Consider the following 23,801-nt stretch of genomic DNA (forward strand, 5'->3'; position numbering starts at 1 on the left):
TTTTCAAATTTAATCTTTTCATTTAATACAAGAAGGTGGATCAATAAGATGGCACAAGTGCATGTCCATTAGTGCAATCGTAAAATATTTTAATTTTTTAATGTTTTCTATGGTGGCATAGATCTGCCACCACTTGTCAGATAATTATGTCGACTTGTCAGATCTTGATGTCGACTTGTCAGATAATTATGTCGACTTGTCAGTTCTTTAAGTCGACTTGTCAGTTCTTTAAGTCGACTTGTCACTTATTCACGTGGTTAAGAATTCAACACTTTAACCTTTCCACGCCCAATTTGTGCCATCCATTTGAAATAATATTTTTTTGACAAGTCGACATAAGGATCTGACAAGTCGACATAATCATCTTTTTAGTCGATCTAATTATTTGACAAGTCGACATAATTATCTGACAAGTCGACATAATTATTTGACAAGATGACATAACATCTGACAAGACAACATCATTATCTGACAAGTCGACTTACAATATGAATGATAATTTTCTTTAAACTAGTGGCCATATTATTTTTTCTGTCAGATAATTATGTTAACTTGTCAGATCTTTATGTCAACTTGACAGATAAATATGTTAACTTGTCAGATCTTTATGTCGACTTGTCAGATGATTATGTAAACTTGTCAGATATTTATCTCGACTTATATGGTATTAAGATGACAAGTAAATGGCAGTTAGTGGCACTAACACGCTTTGACAACAAAATGTTGAGTCTCTATAGTCACTATGGTTATTTTCTGACAAGTCAACATAAAGATCTGACAAGTTAACATAAATATCTGACAAGTCGACATTATCATATGAGAAGTGAACATAATTATCTGACAAGTGGTGGCAGATCTATGCCACCATAGTTTTCCATTTAAATCATTTCTTAAATAACATAGTACGATTTTTCGAAAGCATTATTTCCAACAATATTCAGTCTGAATATTTTAACAAACATTCAAAAATACAAACAATTACTGCATGCCTCAAGTTTTGGGGGTATCGAACCCTCAAATTATAAAAAGCCCCGTTTTGTAAAATTGTCTACGGTCTGGTGCTCTAACCATTGGTGTCATTTCCGTCACAGAGTGCGTTATCCAATGCTACATGCGCTTTGGCAACAAGTTTTAGGACTTTGATGATTTTCTTCAGGCGTTCAAAAACTAGTATTGAGATGCAAAATAAAAATCCTTACTATGTATAGCAAGTCATTAAAATTGCATGGCTCGTTTTCCATTAGACATTAATGAGACATTGACAAAAATATGGAGCATAAATCCGCTCTAAAAAATAAAAGGCACTGAACTTCTAAAACAATACCCTTTATGAATACTTTGGTACGAATACACGAGTTTTATATACTTAAATCATTGAACCTATTCAAAGGTTACAAATCAATGTTATGTTATATATACATCGTTTGAAACGAAATTTCGAAAGGGATGTCTGATTAGAATTTGTTTGTGGGGGTTTTGCCCCTTTTGTAATTTGATCAATGTAAAACCTTTCCTAACAATCATTCCGATTCTTACATTAGAAGAGGGGTAGTGTGTGAAACTTTTAAATTAGATTCCTTTAGAGATATTACATATGAATTTTCAAGCACCATATATACAAATGCAAGATTGTACCTCAAAAGGAGCAAACAAGGAAATTTTGTCAGCTAGGAAAAAATAATAAAATTATGAGTTAATAGTTATTTTTTATTGATAATTTGAGCAACAATACACCCAACATATTGGTAACATGCAACAGAAAAATACATGGTTGCTGAAACAAAACAGTTCTAGCATTATTGTTAAAATAGACTGGCTTTCTGATGTGACTGAATGAGTTTCTGACAAATCTACAGAATGCTCACAATATACTTCAAACTGACAATGTTTATTGCTACAGACCTTGTTTTACAACTTTTGAATATGCATACATGTATACAAAATGTATATACTACATTTAGAAGTACAGTAAAACATTTTTATAAAATTCACATCGCAGGTAGATGTAAACAACTTTTATAAGATACATAGCATAGCTTGACTACAATATGCATAACTCATTTCTTGACTTTCAAAGATCACAAAATTTACAGCATATTTTATTTATTATCATTGTCTAATTGCATATGTCTACATTAAATTACCTACAATAGCATGCATGTTTACAGAGTATTTCTATTTCATATACCACTCTTGAAATAAAAATTGATTAAAACTGAATCAATATGGGACTAAACTAAAACAGAACAGGAAATAAAAAAAAAATATTAAATGAAAAAATACTTCTTACACTTTTTTACCCTTAATTATAACTGTTTTGATTTGGAAATGAATTTATATATCACCGGTTATAGAACTTCTTAAATATGGAAACACTGGTAGTATAGTTCATGTGCAATGTAAATGTAACATCAAAAATGTATGATAACAATCCTGCTGATTTATGCGACTAGGAAAATACACCCAACCCAAACTTCCAATCCAGGTAATTAATAAAAGCAAATAGACAAAAAAAAAAAAAATAGAAAAAAAAATAATTGAAAATATGTCAATCTTCCTCATGAATAAAAAAGGGAAATTCTATTTTATAGCCAGGCACCTAAATGTTCAGAAGTCATTATTATACACCAGAAGTTAAAACAAAAACATTTTAAAGATTACTGTAAACAGGGATATTTTCACCCCTGTGTTATTTTCACTTTTTTCACTTACAAACGGCTTCACCCTGTCTTGAATTCGCCTAGACAAAGTTGTGCATAAAGAGAGACAGTTTGAGACATAGGAATTTTCCAAATCTTAAATTCAACCGCTGACAATGAGGGAAAATGGAGAAAAAATAAAAGGGGGGAGAATATTTTTCATTGTTTACAGTTTTCCCATATAAGGAATACAGGTTGTTTCTAATATAAGGAAAAGTAAATTTTGTAGGGTAAGGCAATATTTAAAATAATATTATGTATATATATACACACACATCACCATAATAAAGTAGATAAAACAAAACTTAAAATGATTACCCATATCTTGTACATTTTCTACAAAATAGCTGTACAGGTTGCATACTGTAAGTCATTTCAATTCAACAGTGATAAAATTTTATGACTTGCTTCAAAAAGTAACAATCACGGTGGTTTTAAATTCATGCTGCAATGATCAAGGTATAAGCTTTGAAACATTTTTGAAAACTAATGATAATATTCACAACAGGTTTAACTTTGTGGGAAAATGATAAATTTTGACAATCTACTGTATATAATTGCTATACTTAATCTCATACATGTCTTCAACTATCTCTATAACACAATAAGTAAAATGTATTGAGTTTAACACATTTATAGAATAAATTATATAGCGGTACATGCAGTTCAAAAGAAAACAGGACATAGCAAAATAAATAGATCTTTACAAGAAAAAAACCCCCAAATGTGCATTAAAAAAAATCAGAAAAACCTTGAAATGATATATTTTTCTGGCAATACTGTTTGGTTTAAAAAAGATTCAAATTAATTTCATAAGTACATATAACACCCCAAAGATAGCTAACTCTAGGGAAGGCAAGAGTTAAATGTGTACGAGTATTATCGGGGATCTCGTAAGATAGGTCATTGTGCAGATATGCTACACTTATAATATTAATTGATAATAGCATATATACAGCATATGTGTACATGTTGTTCAGAGCTTAACAATCATTTCAACCTTATATTTATATTCCCTCATTCTTTTTCATTGAAACACTTGGGGGCCAATAATTGCTATTAACTTTCTAGATTCACCTCAATCTCAATGCATCTTCTACCACTGAATTACACTAAAACATACAGTACTTTGACTACCATCCCCTAAAATTAATTATAATTAAAACAAATTAAATACCGGTACAAGTATCTGTGGAATTGTATACAAGGTTCCATTGACGATCAAAAACATTTACATCTACATGCATAACAAATTGGTAGTACATATAATGTGTACATACACAAGTCTTCCTTAAAAAGCCTGAACAAAGGTAGCATGTAGTAAAAGCACCATAATACAATGTACGTAAAAAATTAAAATTGACCAGCCTGATGGAGAACTTATTAAGTCAAATGAACATTAATAAGTCCCTTAAGCTTTTCTTCTACATTGAAAATTCTGCACTCAATTGTATAATCATACATTTAAAATTGTGTATATATAACCTCAACTTAATTGGCTATCATAAACAAATTACACATGCATTGCTTGCCTAGTTATGGCTGTGATAATATGCAATAAATATAAAAGTACATTATATATCACTGAATGAATTAAAGCTCTCATTTGACAACAAGTGTGGGCTTATTTTGAATAATATAAATACAATGCAGCAACTGTATACATATTCTAAGTACATGTGCATAATGTATATTAACACTGAAAACAAATCACATCCAATTCTCAATCTCTTAAATTAATGTTAACAGAAATAATCTTGATTTCAATTTGAATAAATTTGTAGAATTAGTCTCCATTTTATGAAATCAATACCATTAAAATAATCTATCATTTTTTCAATGATAGTTAAATTCAGTACACGTTAAATGTACAAGTCATGTAAGTCATCAGGAAGGGTGAAAGACAATCTATAATAAATTAAGGTGAATGCAGAGGGAAAATAACGATTTCACTAATCATTTTCAGACAGAGTCGGCTAACACAACCTTGAATTACCTTACCTGGTATATATATATTTTTAAATTTAATTCAAAATCATAACTACTTACAAAAGAAGTGTGCATTTGTTCTTTTTGTTGTTGTTCAATAAAACATAATAAATGTACAATTCAGCTGGAGTTTCAGTGATCCTTTTAAAAGCATTGCTACTGTGTTATATGTATCATATTATTGATTCAAAAGTTAGCACCCACTTAAGGTGCCTCACTACACCTTGAAAAAGTTTCTCATATCAGCAGAAAATTATTTGATCATGATAGAAAGCATAATGGATAAAAAGTATATATGTCTAATAGGCGAAAAAATGTGCAATTTTAGTTAGAAAATGTTATTTTCAAAAATTTCATTCAGTAAACATAAACAAAAGCCCCAGGTGGATTCGAACTCATGACCTGCGATTCACAAGCCTGATACTTTAACCACTGAGCTATGACGATATGCATTGAATCGATTGATACAAACAGTTTAACAAAACATTTAAATCGCCATCTTGTGACGTAGTGTCTTAAAAAGTGTAAGTCTCGGTGTAGTGAAGTACCTTAAACTAAAATATATACACTACAAAATACTGTTTCAAGTAATATCAAGTGTAAATTTTTGTAAGTACCTACAATGAAACTAGACTAATAGCTCTTGTACTTATTGTTTTATGGAAAACATCAACAGTTTACCATAACACTCAATAAATGTGCTGTTTGTAATAAAACACCGAGACCATATTGTTTTTCCCCCATCAAACCCCTTTTCCTATTCCCTCCAAAGAAACAAGTGGCTCGAGGCCCACACTGCTCACCTGAGCAACAATAGCTAAAACTGTGTCCAGAGTAGCCTTATAAAGCCAAATACAAAATATCTTGGACATTTTAGTAAAATAAATCTTGTTTAAAAAGGTCTTAAAAATTTTCTCCACATACAGTGTATTTTCATTCTTAACACTGAGGCCCTTTCAATTCAGGTTAGCTGAATATTAACCCAAAAATCGTAATTCTCTGCAATAATACAATTGTAAAAAAAGAAATTCAGTTGTTCTGATATGATATTAATACATGCAACATTCATTTTGTTCTCAATTGATATTTTCAAACATTGTAAACTCCTTTATAACAAGCATATCGATATTAAAACATACTTCAAGGAACACAATACGTAAATATACACTATATAATGGTACCTCAGTACACAGCTATCATTAGTAGTAGTAGTATCGAGAGATAGATAGAGATTATAACAATGGTAACAATGGTATGGCACAAAGTGGCAACAAGCTCAATAAAGATGTACATGTACTGGCAGTTTGCTGAGTACACTTACATTGTACTGTACTACTTCACCTATAGTATGTTACTTGATAAGTACAGCTCTATAGTGTTTTCTTGGAGTGGTGCATTCTGCTAGGAGATATCTTCCGTGCCTTAGCCAGGGGCGGGCGTAAGTACTGACGTAAGTAGGCTATGCTGAGGGGTTGCTTGGATACCATTTCATCAATTAGAACTTTGTCTGCTGCTCCATCAGAACACAACCCATAATTCATCTAAACAGGAAATTTAGACCCATACATTAAATGAGTTGTGTTTAAATTCATAATTTTAAATTTGATGCATATGAAAGCTTATTTTCACAATTTTATATTTTGAATTAAGAAAGTACATGTATATTTCTCATAAATGAAAAAATAATTCCCAGAAAATTTACCTGCATGACATAAGTCACCAATGAAACTGTCTTGTTGTCTCGAATGACTGGTTCAATAATCCACCCACTTGGAAGAATCTAAATTACATGTAAACAGTATGCTAACATTACTACTAAACAAAACTGGCAATGAACACTTCTCATATCCCAGGAATATTTATTCTGGAATCTACATTACAAAGTCAGTAAATAAAGGCAAAAGTGTAGTCCATATTTTTGCTTGAAATTTTTTAAACAAAAAATGTTCAACATAAAGAGAAATGCACTATTTTTTTAATATCATTTATGAAGTTTTACGGCTTATTAATCAACAAAAGTTGAAGAAACTAACATTTTATAAAGTACCCTAACCTTTAACCTATTGACCCCAACAGGCACAGGAAGGTCATTCTCCACCGACTCCATTGACAGTACTAGTTTCTCTCCATCTTGTCTCTCACTCTGTATCACACACCAGTCATACTGGTACTTCTTAAACTTGTGGAGCACATCATTGCTGTAGTATACTACAACAAAAATTGACCAGAAAGATAATTTTAGCACAAATCATTATGGAGCATTATTTGGAATGGTTCAAAAGTTTGCTGAGAATCAGTTTTTGTGTGTAATACTATATGTATCGGGTATTTTTTTTTCTCAATGTTTTGCTCTCTTAAATAGCAGGTACATGTATATGCATATCAAAACTGAAAGAGGTATTTCAATATGATATAATAATTTGTCAATATACATGTACATGTAATATAGTGTTCATAAAACATGTATGGTATAAATAAGGGGGAAGTCTGATGCATAAAACCTATGTGTGTGCATTGGGAATGAGATCGGCACTAGAATTTTGTTTTGTTTTTTAATCAGATAAATATATGTACATGTATCAGTAAAATTTCAGCATCAGAAGCATTGGGTACTTCTTTTTTGTATTCTATGATGCAAGATTGATGTTTGTTTAGATAAGACAGGGACAGCGGATTCTTGGGAAAGTTAGCAGAAAGAATTGTCAATTCTCTCTTTCAAAAATTATGTAGTCGAGTAGGCATACCTATCTTGATCTTGTCTGTGACATGTTGTAAGATGTCTACTCTCTGAAAATGAAAAAATATGATTATTTCACCTTTACTCTTAGGTAAGCTTTGATCACATTGTCTTTTAATTAAGGTACATTGTCCTTCTTCGATAAGAGTGATAACTCTAATATACCGGTAGATAAGCTACATCTAATATGTATTCATTTACTCAATCAATAACTTGAAGAAATCATCAAACAAACATGTATTTACCTTTAAGCTATCATCATATGTGTATCTTGTCCTAGGATTCTTCACAGCATCCATCACAGCTTGAGGAGATGCCTGAATAATGCCCTTTCCTATGTAACTAAAAATTTCAACCGCCCATTTGAGTCTGGTATAACATAAATTTAGTCAAGAAATTATATTCACATTAATTGTATATTCATCATTATTAACTTGAAATCAATAGTCATTGACTAACCTTCCTGATAGATTGATGTTATGAAACTGACGTTTGATGATCACCACGTCACTTTCAAAGCCACAAAACCTACAAAACGACAAAAAAGAAGAAGTCATATTTACTCAATGTAATTAAATCTTGTAACATAACATTCCTTTAAAAAAATTGTTTCCCTGTAATCACAAGTGCATCATTCTTATGACAGTGAAATTGCAGTGTACCATGTGTTAATCATTTCTTTAAATTATTTTAGAACCAATAATAACTAGAACTGTCCTAATGGGACTAATACCCCCGCAAGGCTAATTTCAAATGGGACAAATAATTCAATTGAATAATAAAGGTTTGGAACACATACAAAAAAAAATTAATTCTAGAATTGTAAAAAAAAAAAATTGTTAAGAAAGAAAAATTAAAATCAAAATTGTCAGAATTTCACTGTAAATACATATCTATAACAGTAATACATTTACAAATGTATGTATCTGATGATATTTTTTTTTATTTAATTGATTTAAAGAAAAACCAACAAAATGACAATAACCCCTCCCTTTGCAGTAAATGGAAATACCGGTAGCCAAGCAATGCTCTTCTGTTGATAAAACTTTCAATATCTTTCTAATAGGAGTCTTGACAGATGCAATTACCGTAGTTGTTTCAAATTTTCCTCACTTTCTCCTATGGCACAATGGAACTCCATATCAGAAAATTGATCCCATAGAACTATGATTTTCTTTGATGAGCTTGTTAAATTTAATACACTCCCAAAACATTACCATAATTACCATACTATGTAAAAATATGAAAAAAAGAAAATTTAATATTACAAACAATTTTAAAATTGCCAAAACACTACAATCATATCAGTAATTTTGAATTTCATTTAAATTAATGCCCATTAGGGTCACTTCATCAATTTAGTTGACTAATAAATTTAAACAACTTCTAAAAATAGTTTAACTTCTTTATTAATAATGATATTATTTATTTCCTTATAATGATAAAAATTTTTGGTTTACATGAAACAGTTTTAAAATAGAGCCAAAACCATCACCCATTTTACAGATTATCAATTTTCCCTAAACACATGCTCCATCTGAACCATGGCTCAGATAATGACTCCCTTGGGACAAATGAATTCAGCCACACTTGTCTTTGGTGTTCTTATTAGCTCCTAAGAATTTATCATTGACAAACAAAAACTTTGCATTGTCAGTTGAAAGAATACTTATAAAAAATAATCTTTTTTTTATTAATTTAGACATAAAGACAAAAAATCTCCATCTGGATGTATTTATATAAATATATTTTAGAGTGTTTTAATACTATTAATTAATTAATAAAATCTGTAAGGATTACCCCCCTTACTTTTCAACATCAGTGTACAATATATAGAATAAGGAAAATGAAAACTGTCATAAAATCATTAAATCTTGTCTGATCTTAAAAAAAATTGCAGGTGCACATCTTCAGATGGTGTTCAACATGTGTACAAATTTTCAAACGTTCCATGCAGTTATAAAAAATTCTATAGGGGGGACAAAGTTGCGTCTACAGACAGACGGACGGACAGACGGACAGGGTGAAACCAATATACCCCCCTAAACTTCGTTTGCGGGGGTATAAATACACGTATCATACATACATCCATCCTCCGGTTGAATCTTGCTGTTGCTGAGCTGATGCCTTTAGATCTAGGTTTGACACTCGGTGAACCTATCAATATAAGCATCATACAGGAATAAAATCCGATGACTTCTCTAAACCAAAATTACCATCAGTGTAGAATATAAAAATCAAGTAAAATGACAACTGTCTTTGCTTTTAAATGCTGAAACCTTACCAAGGCCAGTAACTCTGCTGCCACTTGATTGGCCAATGTGGTGTTCTTTGCCACCTCTCTTGCATGTTTTTCATCATCTGGAATTGGATACAAGTATGTAGTTTTTGCCATGTACTGTACATACTGTAAATTCCTAATTAAATGCGAGGAATTAATATCTGCGTAAAATTGCGGGAGGCACATCTCACTTAATTTAAAATCTCGCATTTATTTTTCTAAAGATTTAAACTGAATGAAACTATGATATAAATTTGGTATTCGCGATTTTATATTCTCGCATTTTAATGCAAAATGGCTGGATCGCAGAATTAAGAACTCGCAAAAAATAAGGAATCTTCAGTACTCATAAAGTGAAATATCGTGATTTATTCTGTTTGTAACATCTTTTATTTAATTGGCTACTATTATTAGTGAGTACATTGTAAAACATTTGTGATAGATCTGCCCATATCACAATATGAAATGCATGAATACTGTGTTTATCTTCATCGAAGTTCTATTTATATTTTGTAGCAGTTAATTAAAGAATATATCAATTTTGTACTCTTTTGTATCGATATAGACAATTAACTTTACACATTTATACTGCCCCCAGTTATGTTATATGGCATAACAAAGATAATATTTATATCAATTCCTTAAATAATATGCACTGAAACTGAATAAATAACACAGATATTTCTTGCACTACCTGTGCCACGGTGGTCCTCTTTTTCCTGACTAGAAGATTCACTTAAGTCAGACATATCACTGATGGACTCATCCACTACCTGAGGGGAGACGGGGGAGGAAGGGGTCAGCTGTTCCAGTGTCTCCCCCTTAGTACCATTCTCTGTCACTAAAGCACCATTCTCTTCTTTTAGCACCAAATCATTAGAGGCTGGTTTGGCAACATTGTTATTGTCTTTGGAATGTAAGTCGTGTATTGAGTTAGTTGAGTGAGGATGTGTCAGAGAGCGGGGGCGAGATCGGTCACTTCCGGAAAGGTCCTTAATGCTCACATTGTCCGAAAAGGTTCGCTGTCTGGAAGAAAACTTGGAGGGAGAAAGTTTCAGGATGGACTCGGATTTTTGAAGGACAGCTGTTCTCTCCTCTGGATGGAGATGGAGAAATTTCTGATGGTAGATGTTGCAGTCATCTTCATCATCACTGGAAGACAGGGCATCGAATCCTCGATAAGTGTGGTGCTTGCTTGGCAGTTTTAAATCAACAAACGGGGTTGCCTTAAGTTTTCTGTAGAAGAAGTAGTCTTTTATTGAACACAGACGGTCTGATACCATTTTTTCTACTGCTGAACTCCTGGTGGTATTGTTTGAATAGCTTAGTACGGTAAGTAATGCTGTATCCACATCTATAGAGAAATATCAAAAATATTTGTGTAGATACATGTACACTGTACTACATTAAACAAATCTTACATATACATTATACTAAATTGAATATTATTCATATGTATTCATGATATTTATTATGAGAACAAGAAAATGTTTCAACAAATTCAACAGGCAAAAACCTTTGAGGTAATGGACTCCCAAGTAACTTCATCAATATCTTAGCTTAGCAGTCACAATATGACAATTGTTTACAATCTTTATCATTATGAAAAGTAATTGTTTGAAACTGTTCAACATAACTCATTTAAACACTTTTTATTTTCTTAAAGTTCATCTGTGAATGAATTAAGGGTCTTAATTCTTCAAATTCTTTCTCTTCAAAATGATTAAGACATTTCAGTTTTGTATCATACACATACCTTCCAATGGCTGTATAAGGTAAAATGTGTGTTCATGCTTTTCAACATTTGATTCAAGAATCCAGCAGCATCCATTTTCCTCTCGAAACCAGTATCTGAGCAACCAAGATTAATTTATTTTTATTGAAAAAAAATATGCATAATTATGTAGATGTTTAAATTACAATTTCATTAGGCAACATATCTTTTATGTAAAGTTATTATATGTACCAAATTATTTTTTCCACACATCAATTTTTACTTATAAACAACTGATTCTTTATTTATTCCAATAGATATTTATGCACCCCCCCCCAAAAAAAAATCTTTAAATGACTTACTGTACCTTTAATGTTAATGAAAGTAAACAATGAAACATACGTTATAACAAACCGTGCTAAAAAGAAGTGATTAGTAAAATTCATATATCATTTATTTATCTTTTTTTATCTAAGAGTGTGTAAACTGTGATACCTTGTTAGAACTTGCTCATACATCTCTATGAGACTGTTCTCTTGGAAGACTGTCTCCGCCACTGTTTCTATCACTTGATCCACCCCTACACTGGTGTCCATCCAAGAGGAGGATCTACGAGGGGTGGATCTCTCTGAAGCTCTGTATACAGCTGATGCCACCCCTGGTTTCCACTCCACTGTCTTTGTTGCATCTTTTAGAGTATGATGTACAACCTAAGCAAAAACATACAGCTATAAAGCCCACAGAAATATGTTTTTTCAAAGATACTGCAATCAATATTTACAAAACTGCTTTTATGGGCATTGATTAAAACAAAACTGAAACTACTACAGTAAAATGATTTCAATTATAATAAATTTTAATCCATCTAAACTATCTATTAAAAAAATGAACAATTTTTTTTCTCTACACAATGTACCTGAGCAGAAGAGGGAAGTTTGATAAAGCTTGCGATAGCATTGAAATCTGTGCCCCCACTGGTGGTGAATTTCCTTGTCCATGTTCTGTTCCCGTTGTTACAGGACAAAATTCTCCAACTTTTCACATTACCAACAGGAAATGGCTGGAATTTAAATAAAGCTTAAGTTGTAATGATCTTATCAATCTCAATTGAAGAATAAGAAGACACAAACTTAACTCAGATATCAATATTACTGGGTATATACTGGTATATAAACAATTTGATTATAGCTGCAGGTCTGTAGCTCCCTGTCTGAAAAAATTGGATGGACGACCTGGGAGCTACAATGCCACCCATTAAAAAAAATTGTGTATTTACTGCTCACAAATATTTGTGCACATTTTGGACTGATTAACCTTAATTATATGCTAATTCTGTGATAACAATTAGTACCATTATATTCTTTATGCAATTTAATTCTGATATCGTCTCTTTACTTGCCTTAGACTTTTTCCGGAACATGGTACGTACTATACACAGAAATTCAAGTATGTTTTCAACAAAATTTAATCAAAAGTTTACTTCAAATTAGAATTTTGATAAGGAAAATTTTGATGCATCATTTCATACAATACAGCACCAGTGTGAAACGCGGTGCATAGTGTGACATTACTTTTGGATTAACCCTTGTACATGTATCTTCTAATGTAACACATGTTAAATTAACACCAAGATCGACAGTCGCCATTTTTACATGTAAACAAATTGCATCAATTTAGTGCGCAATAAATACACAATTTTTTCAATGGGTTGCACTGTAGATCCCAAGTTGTCTATCCAAAGTTTTTCAGACCGGAAGCTAAAGTCCTGCAGCTAATTTGATTAGTTTTAAAATCTCAAAGAATAATTTATGTAGGTCACAATTCTTGTAAAACATAATGCTTTATTTCATGGAATGCATAATAAATCTTTGTGTAAATGTAGTAAAGTTTTAGTAAACAGGTTAATGAAAATTACATCATATGAAAAATCATGCAGTCTATGCGAAAGACATCGGACAGTCGAACCTTACCGATGTGCAGTGCCTCTGGTCCGATGCATCATTTCTTACACAGGACCAGAATGTCTGATGTCTCAGTGTCAGGTTTGAGCTTCACTATTTTTAATTTTACTAATAAGTTTATTCTATCAAACATAACATTGACCATGAGTTTGGAAAAAATAACGTGAACTTTGATCCCAATCAGATAATGGACAATCGCTGACCAGAATTTACCCAGTCATAAAAATGTCACATACCTGGTACTCAATTTCTGGTTGCAAAATCAAATTTCTTGTCTGACAAAATTTCTTTCGGTTCTCTGTGTTTATTAATTACACAAGACCGAATGTCCTGTGTGGTCAGAAAAACTTTTGCATAGACCAAAAATGAATACAACTCTTGCAATGCATTTTCAGGTATTTTTCTTTCAATGCATTTTCAGGTATTTCAATTTTTGTTTGTAGCAATTAAGGTAGAGTTATTTTAAGCATTTTACCTGGGCAAGAAATGAATAAATGAGGACATTATTATGCAGTAAACTGATCATAGTGATCGACTTCAAAGGTGTCATTTAATTGCAAGGAAATTATTTCTTTTTTTACGTGCATACATTATTTTTGAAAGTTTGATTATGAAAATTTATGCCATACATACTTTTAACAAAAATCTCCATCATCAGCAATTTTTTAATATCAATATTATGTTAACTTTAAAATTTATGTTGCTGGATTGTGTTGCTAGAAGGAATTTTCTTTGTTTTATATTTAGTCTTATTATTGTTCATAACTTAAACAATAATGGATGTTATAATTACACATTGTTAAAATTGCTAGAAACAAATGAATCAAATATAAGAGACCAACACCCTGATTTTTTGTATTACTACAGATTTCAATAATTCACTTTTCAGGACATCCTTCATAAAATCCCACAAGGGTATGATACTGTAAACACAAACCTTTGATTTCTTTAGTAGTCTCAAGAACTCAAGTGAGGACAGTAATGCATTTCCCTGCAATATAAGAGTTTTCTCAATTCAGAATGTATTAATATAAAAAAAAAACCCCCAAAGTCTTAAAAACGGTTTTCGTTAAAATCAATTAAAACAATTACTATGATATATATATATATATATATATATATATATATATATATATATAATTGTGTTAATCTTCGATGTTAAAATGTACCACCTGCTGATGTTGATTTCCAGAGTTCAAATTCTTCAGAGATGTAAATTTCAAAAACAAAATCGTTATTATACAAGTACATAACGCCAGGATGGATAAAAAATATAAAAACATCCTGTTGTACAATATTCCGTCATCTGTGTCCTTGTATCCGAAACATATTTGGTAAAACAGGAGATGGCGAGCTTGTTTTCATCTTCTTCTCAAGTGGCAAAGTTCACCGGAAGTTTATTAAGTTACCGCCCTTGTTAAAATGGAGTCGGCAGAAAACGTGAAACCCGGCGGGAGATCAAGATGATTATTTGGTTATTGACATGCAAAAAGACAGATGTAAGGCGTTTATGCTTCATACAAGAATGTATACAAAGATGTCACATTAGTATTTATTAAAGGATATGTCTGAGTTTAAATCAAAAGTGAAAAACCATGATCTTAATTTAACAGTATGATTAAAAAATCAAAACAAAGCTGTTAATGAAACTTTTTATGGCAATATTATTGTGTTTATCAATTTATAGACAAGAAGTTTGTTATTTAAATATAAGTTTTCCTCAGTAGTTGTAGTTGTTAAGATTAAAAATGCCAAGAATAAATGGCCATGCAGGTATAAATTCAGACAATGTTCAGGTATTATTTATGAAATATATATGTAATATACTAAACCTGACAAAGGAAGAAATATTAGAAGAGGGAAATCATGATAGCACCATCAGAATTTAGTATCTAAGCAATTAAATGTGCAACGATGTAAAGCTTTGTAGTGACCAACATTTTAAGAGGTGTTTGTTACTGTCGAGTGATTGATAAGCAAGACCGGGATAGTATTTTGTTTTAGCGTTAATATTATATTTCAAGAAAAAGAAACTGGAATTGCACAACAGACAAAGCCTATTATTGCCTCAAATGTCAATCCCAATGTTATAATTTATTTGGAGATACGTTAAACATTGAACATGTTGAATTTTACATATTTAGTAGGGTTACTGTCGTATCGCCTCAAAGCCAAAGCGCCCCATGCACGAGCGCCCCAATTTTTTTTTGGAACGCCCCAATTACGTTTCACGAGCGCCCCAAAATGTATTCACGAGCGCCCCAAAGTAAAATTATCATTATACCTTACTTCTTGGAAAATTTGCACGAGCGCCCCAAATTGGATTTTCCAATACATGTATTCCAAAATGACATTCCTTATTATGTCTTTCTGCATAGAATCTTGTTGTATCATTACACCTTACGTCTTGAATAATTTGCCCGAGCGCCCCAAAATTGGATTTTCCAATATTGTACTAAAATCGAGATCGTTTTCACGAGCGCCCAAAAATAATTATCCTGATTATGTCTTTCTGCATAGAATCTTGTTGGATTATTTTTTTTACGAACGTGCCCTGAAGTTGCCTACGATTTGTAAGAAAATTATCTTATGAATATGAAATCATTTCCACGAGCGCCCCAAAATAACTTTTAACTTTCCTCTCAAATCAGCATTCTATGTTGCTATAAAGTTAATATTTGACTACATGTGTAATAAATATTTGAAACCTGATTTTGCTTTAAAATGTATGTTCACTTGGAGAATCTCACTTTTACGTTAAATAAGCATCATTTACACGAACGCCCCCAAATGAGATTATTCTATATTTTGAACTAAAATCAACGTTGGTGTGTGAGTCCCCAAGTTTGGATTAATTTCACGAGCGCCCCAAAATGGTTTTGTTTATTAGTCCTAAATAATCTTCGATGGAATCTCATTAAACTTACACATTATTATTCCGAGCGCCCCAAAATACATACCTCAATTTTTTTAAATTTCGATCGCACCAATTCTGTTGAATTGTACAAAGTATTCTTATTTCTGAAAGAAATTTTTAATAAATAATGTCAGATATAATCCAACACAATTGTTCTTCTACTCTCAAATTCCGTGCAAACCTCTAAATATGTTTTTTAAGCTTACATTTACAGTCAATCATTATTTATAAGAAAAAAACCAATGCGTAATATGTGTATTATATATGTTATAATTGTATTTGCAGTGATATATAGGGCCAATGGGACGGGTGTGTCATTATTTATTTTGTATTACATATACCATATGTGTTAAAACATTAGCTTCCGAAGACAACTGACGATGATGTAATAGAAGGGGATATTCGGAAACATTAAAAGGTGTCAAGGGAGGGGGTATCCTGTCACGGTATCAGGAGAAAACGTACCCAGACACGCGGGAGACGTTGGCTTCGTCGCGTACCCCTTTGATTAGATGTGTGTACACCATGTACTAGTAATCAATGTGTGTATTGTATGTGTACATTGATTGTGTTCGGTATTTTGTAGAAACTATCAATAATGAACTAAAACACACCAAAAGGAAACGTGATATTTATAAAGGAAGCAATAAACAGACCTGTTTACAAATATTGGCATATATTCTTTAAATTAATTATTATTAAACAAGAAAATCTAATTACATGGAAAATTATGATCTAAGTTTGTTCTTATGATTCGAATTTCGTAATAAGTATCCAGTTAAAAGGTATGCATAGTTGTAGGTTCTTCAAATTGTCCTTACTTGTAAATTCTTTAATTTGGCGTAAACACCAATTTATATAAAGATTCCGATTATATCTGTATATATGAACATTTGTTAACTTAAAATATTACGACCCCCCCCCCCCCCCATTTCTGAATGTTTTAACTTTAGTCGATAGAATATGAATGATTAAATGCATATATATTTGCAAACCTCTTTCCGAGATTCTTAAAAAAATTTAACTAAAGAAACCTCACCGAACAGGGGAATATGTTAAGGTAAACTCAGGTATATTAAAGATCCGAACATTATTGATTCTGTTGTTAAATTGGTTGCAAAAGTTTCCTAAAATTGCATATCAGTATGACCGTGCTAAATAAATTAAAATAAATAAAAAGAAAATGTAAATTAAATAAATAAATTAATGTTTTGTTAAGTAGAGAGAGAAAATAAATGAGAATATTCACTTACCTTTTTCTTGCAATCGTACGAATGTCAACGAAGGAATAACACCCAACACCCTGGGTTGACAATATGTGACGTAATGGGGGGGGGGGAGGGGGCGTTTGAAGGTCAATTGGGTAGATAATTGTCATATTGATTGATTGATATTGTTTGATGAATATCAATTTCAGTGCTCATGCTTTGATCTTTGTATAAAACACAGTTTACGGAAATATTTGTCATCGCTTTATATCAGCATTTTTATTTATGTTTATCAAAACTTATTCTGGGACGCTTCGAAATTAAAATAAAAAAACACAGTAATAGCTTATGACTCGAAAACTACATTTTGAAATATAATAATAGACAGCGAAACTTAAACAAACAAAAAAAAACACCAAAAAAAACAACAACAAAAAACAAACAAAAAAAACAAGCAAGAATAGCAATTTGTGTAGCACTTGGAAAAAAAGTCATTTTACATTCATAATATTTCAGAACGAAACTTATTTTGGGGCGCTCGTAAAAAAACAAAATTAAAAAAAAAAACAACGACTTGATTTACCATTCGGAGCATAACATTCCAATTATTACTTTGGGGCGCTCGTACGTGAAAAAAATTAATCATGAAAAAAAGCAACATTTGGGGCGCTCGTGACATACACTTGGGGCGCTCGTGAATTGTACTTGGGGCGCACCAAGAAAAATTTGGGGCGCTCGTGCATGGGGCACTTTGGCTTTGGGGCGAAGTGACCAGCACCCATTTAGTAGCTTAAAAAATGTAAACAGTTAAATGTAAAACCTTCAGTCTCCAGTTGGAAATTGTTTGAAATGTCTATTGAATGTAGATTACATGTGTATGAATAAAAAAAATGGATTTATATCTGCAGTTTTAGGAATGTGCAGTCAGCAATAAAATAAAGCAGTATGACGTCCATTATAAAACTTCAGCCATTCTCTGGTGCACACAATGAGTCACCTCCCTGCTACATGCTACAGGTGGATGAATTCAGATTCCTCTTGGATTGTGGTTGGGATGAGGATTTTAGCATGGAGTTCATCAAGGAGATTAAAAGGTACACAACACAATAATGCATATCTGAAAACACAGCATTTCAGATTTAATGCTTCTTCTGTAGGCAAATGAGACTTTTCAATCCAATGATTTTTTTTATGTATAGCAAATAAAAGTATTTCATATGTCAGACCTTGAATTCCTCTTGCCAAAGTTGGAGACCCCTCCCCCCCCCCCCCCAAAAAAAAAATGAAATTATTTGTGGGGGGGGGGGTAATAAGACTCATTGTGATTTTGAGATCAAAGAAAATCACTTTCAAGTGATACTAGTCATTCATGAAGAGAAGAAAGCTAAAAAACTTTTGCAAGCAATGGAATAATAATTTATGTGAACTGTGTAATTACATTATTTTCATTTTAATATTTACAGGCATGCTCATCAGATTGATGCCATCCTCCTGACGTATCCTGATCACATTCACCTGGGTGCTCTACCATACCTTATTGGAAAGGGCATTCTGAACTGTCCCATTTATGCAACTATTCCTGTGTATAAAATGGGACAGATGTTTATGTATGATTTATATCAGGTGTGTATTATTTTATTGAACTAAATTTTGTTTAAAGTTATATGCTGTTAGTGTTAAGATGTTCCTGAATTTTTTTTACTGAAATTTTAGATACTTGATATATATATGTATTCACAATCTATTCGGAACTTACACATATTTTTCCCAATCTCTAGTCTCGCCACAATACAGAAGACTTCAATGTGTTTACTCTTGATGATGTTGATGTTGCATTTGATAAGATAGTGCAACTCAAGTACTCACAAACAGTCCATTTAAAAGGTACGCACCTATATCACTACCGGTATGTACTAATTTAAAGTTGCATTTCATGCACTAACAACTATTCATTAAGGTTTGTTGCCTTTAGGAACAAAAGTAACATCAGAGAAGAATGTATTGGTCAGTACATGTATTTTTGTCTAATAGGCAAGGGACATGGTATACAAATAACCCCTCTACCTGCTGGTCACATGCTGGGAGGTACAATCTGGAAAATCATCAAAGATGGTGAAGAAGAAATTGTCTATGCTGTAGATTATAATCACAAAAAAGAAAGGTAAGTTTGTCTAGAAATCAGCATTCAAGCAAACAGGTGCTTTGTTCAGTTCAATGAATATGAGTTATCCTCCTTTACACATGCACGTTGTCTTCTAAATTAAACTGCTTTTGTTTCAGGCATTTAAATGGCTGTGTGTTGGAGAATATTTCCAGGCCTTCTCTAATGATAACTGATGCTTTCAACGCTACATATGTCCAGTCCCGACGCAGAGCAAGAGACGAACAGTTATTAAGTAAGGCCATCCTTAAAATCATGTTTGTTTGGAATTGCTGCCTGGAGGTTTCTAGACCCCGGAGGGGGTGGGGGGGAGGGGAATATTTTTTTTTTCAAACTTGAAGTTTGATTAATTAAAAGTTGTTAAAAAATTTTAAAAATCTCCTTATAAAAAATGTATTTTATTTTTTGTTACTAAAATTTATCAGCAGGGGGTATATCAATGAGGCGGTAGGCAATACCAGACAAACAATAAATTTATTTTGGCCTATGAATAGAAGAATATGTGCATTTATTAATATTGTTAATATATAATATAAAGCACCGTCTGTAGAGCAAAGCAGCTAGTGCTTCTGTTGGACCAAATTTTAGCACCTTTTGGAAGACCAAAGTTATGAACTAGCTGTTTTATTTTTAAGTTGAATCTGGATAGGAATTATCCATATAGTAACATTATATATCAACATATAATGTTGGTTTTGAGCAGTCCAATTAAAAGAAAAATTCCACAGAATTTATGTAAATTAAAAAGCCAAACTGTTAATACATGTACCGGTATATGCAATATGATTTTTATTTGATTTTTGTTTGATTTCTATCAGCAACAATTCTGCAGACAATGAGGAATGATGGGAATGTTTTGGTTGCCGTGGATACAGCTGGTCGAATGCTGGAGCTGGCTCAGCTGTTGGTAAGAAACAAACTAAAAAGTGAATGGAAAATGCATCTCCATGGTACAATCAATTTCATTCATGTCAAACATACAAGTGTATGATACAAGTGGTAAGAAACAAACTAAAAATAAAATGAAAAATGCATCTCCATGATACACTCATGTCCATTCATGTCAAACAAACAAAGGTATGTCTAGTGTTGGTAAGAAACAAACTAACAAGTGAATGGTAAATGCATCTCCAGGGTACACTCGTTTTCATTCATGTCAAACAAGTGTACGACACAGTATGTCTACACTCATGTCCATTCATTTGCTTACTGGATGCACCCAAAGATTTGAAAAAAATTCAAGAAATCATACATGTATAGTTGAACTTCGATATCTCAAACACTGAAATCTCGAATAACACAATGGATATGTCGAAGTGTTTTGTAAGTCCAAATTTTTAAACTATTTTATCCTTGATATCTCGATTACTCAGATATCTCGAAGTCTTTAAACAGTCTCATCTAGTTTGAGATAATGAAGTTTGACTGTACTTGAAAAATTCTAATTCTATTTTTTTAAATAGTTTTTGAAATTTTAAGCTTGAAAATAAATGTTTGGTCACCAACTTGTGTATTTATGGCCTAAATTATTAGTTTTATGAGCCCTAACAATACAGAGATGCACAGTGCAATTGAAACCTTGATCTTACATCAATCTCTGACTCTTGTAGGACCAGATGTGGAGAAACGCAGAGTCAGGCCTCTCTCCTTACTCCCTCGCCCTGCTCAACAATGTCAGCTTCAATGTGGTAGAATTTGCAAAATCTCAGGTAATACATGATTATACTTTTATTTTTTATTTTCATCTTTTTTTGGATTAATTATTTTATTAGAGCATTGTTCAGTGTCTCTCTTTCAACAGATGTAATTGCCATATTCTTTCTTGTAAAATTTTGAAATGAGAACAAGTCCCATCTTCAACAACTTTCTTCATATACACATGTAAATCTAAGCCTCAAATCTGGGGTCGATCCTCAAATTTATGTACTTGTCTTATAAGGATACAAGTTAAAAACTAAGTTAAGTGATTTTGAAATGGGGCCAGACTGTATGAATATTTCACAGCATCTTGTTGAGAAAAAAAAAATGAAACTTTCTGTAGGTGGAGTGGATGAGCGACAAGATCATGAGGTCTTTTGAGGAAGCCAGGAATAATCCTTTCCATTTTAAACATGTCAAGCTGTGCCACAACTTAGCCGAGCTGGCCCGGATACCAGAGCCCAAGGTCGGTAACCAGCATCTGTACTCTTGCTAACAACTTCTACTGTAAAATTGGCTTCTTTAATGATTTAACTGCATGAGATTTAATTATAAAAATGATCAGCATACTGTGACCTCAATCTGTACTTAAGAATGTGATGATGTCAATACATGTATAAAAATAATTGGTGCAAACTAACCGCATTATGTCACCACAACAAGCAGCAGATCAATAATGGTAACAGATTTTTTTACTCTATCAAAAAATCTTGTGCATTGTGCATTATCATGAAATATAAAAAACAACAAAGAATGCTGTCATGTCAAGAGATATGTCTTTACATAATAATTATAGTATTTGTTATTGCTGTGTACCCTAAAAAGGGTGAAGGCATGAGGTATGGATTGCTGTAAGCAATTATCATACACTGATTCTGTAGTTTAAGTATTTGAGAAAATTGTCTACTTTGCCTGAAGTTTAGTTTGTTGCTGTTTTGAAAGTAATTATTTCTACCTATTCATGTCAAGTTAACATCAACTCTTCTTCATATGTGTCCTAAATGAGCCTTGTGGTACTTTTTGAAGGGTACTTAATGTCTGAGGTCAAATAAAAACAATTGTATACTACTATTGTATACTACTGGAAACGTATTACATTTGGCTGTGTATTCTTTTTAGCGTCTTTGCAGGAGAGCAGCTTCCACTAATTCAAGTACATCACTTTTTAAAGTTTTCACATACCCAACTTCATCAAACTTGCATGGATGGTGCATCTTGGGATACATTAAATCGTTTAAACTTTATGAATTGGATACATATAAATCTGCTAAAAGAGGACAGAGTTTACTAAGCAGGTGGTATGTGATGGCCATATTCAACTTACTGATCATATCTTCACCAAACTTGAATGGTAGATGCATCTTGGATGCTGGAGAAGTTATGGAGAAGTTTGGAGCAGGTTTGCATTGCGATGTCCAAATCTATGTTATTACAATACTGGTGCAGTGAGTGTTCAGTGTTACTATGTTCATGAAATACAGAGCTAGTTTCAGAGGCAGAGCTTGACCTTGAATGTCTGCATAGATGCTAAGGCAGGTCAAAGTGTTTGAAGCAGTTTAAAGTGGGTTAGAGTCTTTGTGTTGGTTATGTATTGAAGTGAGGATATTGTGAATATCGGTGGTAACAAATTCAGACTTGCATTGTTCTTGTAACTATGGATATGTATGATAAGTCTTGCTCTTCATTAGTTTAATACTACACAAAAAATGAATTAAAAAAATAAATCAAGAAACTCCCCCCTGAAAAAACAAATCAAAAACAAAACCCAAAATAACAACAAACAAAAAACCAAAAAAAAGCAAAAAAACCAAAAAAACAAATCAAAAAACAAAACCAAACAAAAAATGCTAGACCTGAATGGTCGATGTTTATATGAATATGTAGCATAGAACAAGTTTTGGGGTGCAAAGATTAATTTAACTGCCAATATTTCAACAATATTATATTATTTACTTGTGCTAGGTTGATATGATTGTTGATGTATGATATAAAAATGGCATCATAGAATATGTACTATTTACCGTAGATGATATTTGATGCATAGGATCTCTCATGATATGTGATGATATATGATTTTTATCCAAAGTTTTGTGTTTTCTATTCCCTAGCCTTGGCGAAGGGATAGAAAACACACAATGATTCTTTTTATCACGTTTTACCACATATTTTGTCCTTGGTCAATATACTCTCATGAAGTCTATAAAACCATGTATTGATCTCATCAAAAGGCTATAATTGTATATTACCTTTATTAATATCATATGGTATCATATGATACAGTTTGTATCATATCATGAAATATGATGTTAAATGATATATAATACAGTATGTGATATATTTCAAATGATTTTATAGTATACATTGTCATATGATATCGTATATTGTTATACTTTCATGTTAAATACTGAAATCTGATTGGTTGAGACGCAGTTAATA

General features: G+C 32.0%; 2 protein-coding genes across 2 annotated transcripts in view; one reads left to right on the forward strand and one right to left on the reverse strand.

The window, feature by feature from the left end:
* Nucleotides 1–1,686: 1,686 nt before the first annotated feature.
* LOC105319345 (stAR-related lipid transfer protein 9) lies at nt 1,687–14,771 on the reverse strand. The gene is made up of 15 exons (XM_011416847.4): nt 14,554–14,771; nt 14,319–14,372; nt 12,337–12,480; nt 11,916–12,130; nt 11,463–11,557; nt 10,401–11,060; nt 9,710–9,786; nt 9,512–9,582; nt 7,885–7,953; nt 7,671–7,767; nt 7,433–7,475; nt 6,742–6,896; nt 6,391–6,468; nt 5,237–6,229; nt 1,687–4,891 (listed from the first exon to the last, which is right to left on the reverse strand). Exons 1-14 carry the CDS (start codon nt 14,662–14,664, stop codon nt 6,059–6,061), a joined length of 2,040 nt encoding a protein of 679 aa, XP_011415149.3. The 5' UTR covers nt 14,665–14,771; the 3' UTR covers nt 1,687–4,891; nt 5,237–6,058.
* A 22-nt stretch (nt 14,772–14,793) lies between these two features.
* The window catches only part of LOC105319344 (cleavage and polyadenylation specificity factor subunit 2), a 70,048-nt gene continuing 61,040 nt past the window's right edge, over nt 14,794–23,801 (forward strand). Inside the window, exons 1-9 of the mRNA XM_034467752.2 lie at nt 14,794–14,880; nt 18,415–18,600; nt 18,970–19,129; nt 19,285–19,390; nt 19,538–19,667; nt 19,787–19,902; nt 20,486–20,574; nt 21,278–21,376; nt 21,709–21,831. Coding sequence (XP_034323643.2) covers nt 18,452–18,600; nt 18,970–19,129; nt 19,285–19,390; nt 19,538–19,667; nt 19,787–19,902; nt 20,486–20,574; nt 21,278–21,376; nt 21,709–21,831 — 972 coding nt within the window. The 5' untranslated portion in view covers nt 14,794–14,880; nt 18,415–18,451. The remainder of the gene's footprint in view (nt 14,881–18,414; nt 18,601–18,969; nt 19,130–19,284; nt 19,391–19,537; nt 19,668–19,786; nt 19,903–20,485; nt 20,575–21,277; nt 21,377–21,708; nt 21,832–23,801) is intronic.

This window comes from Magallana gigas, chromosome 6, assembly GCF_963853765.1.
Source record: "Magallana gigas chromosome 6, xbMagGiga1.1, whole genome shotgun sequence".
NCBI lineage: Eukaryota > Metazoa > Mollusca > Bivalvia > Ostreida > Ostreidae > Magallana > Magallana gigas.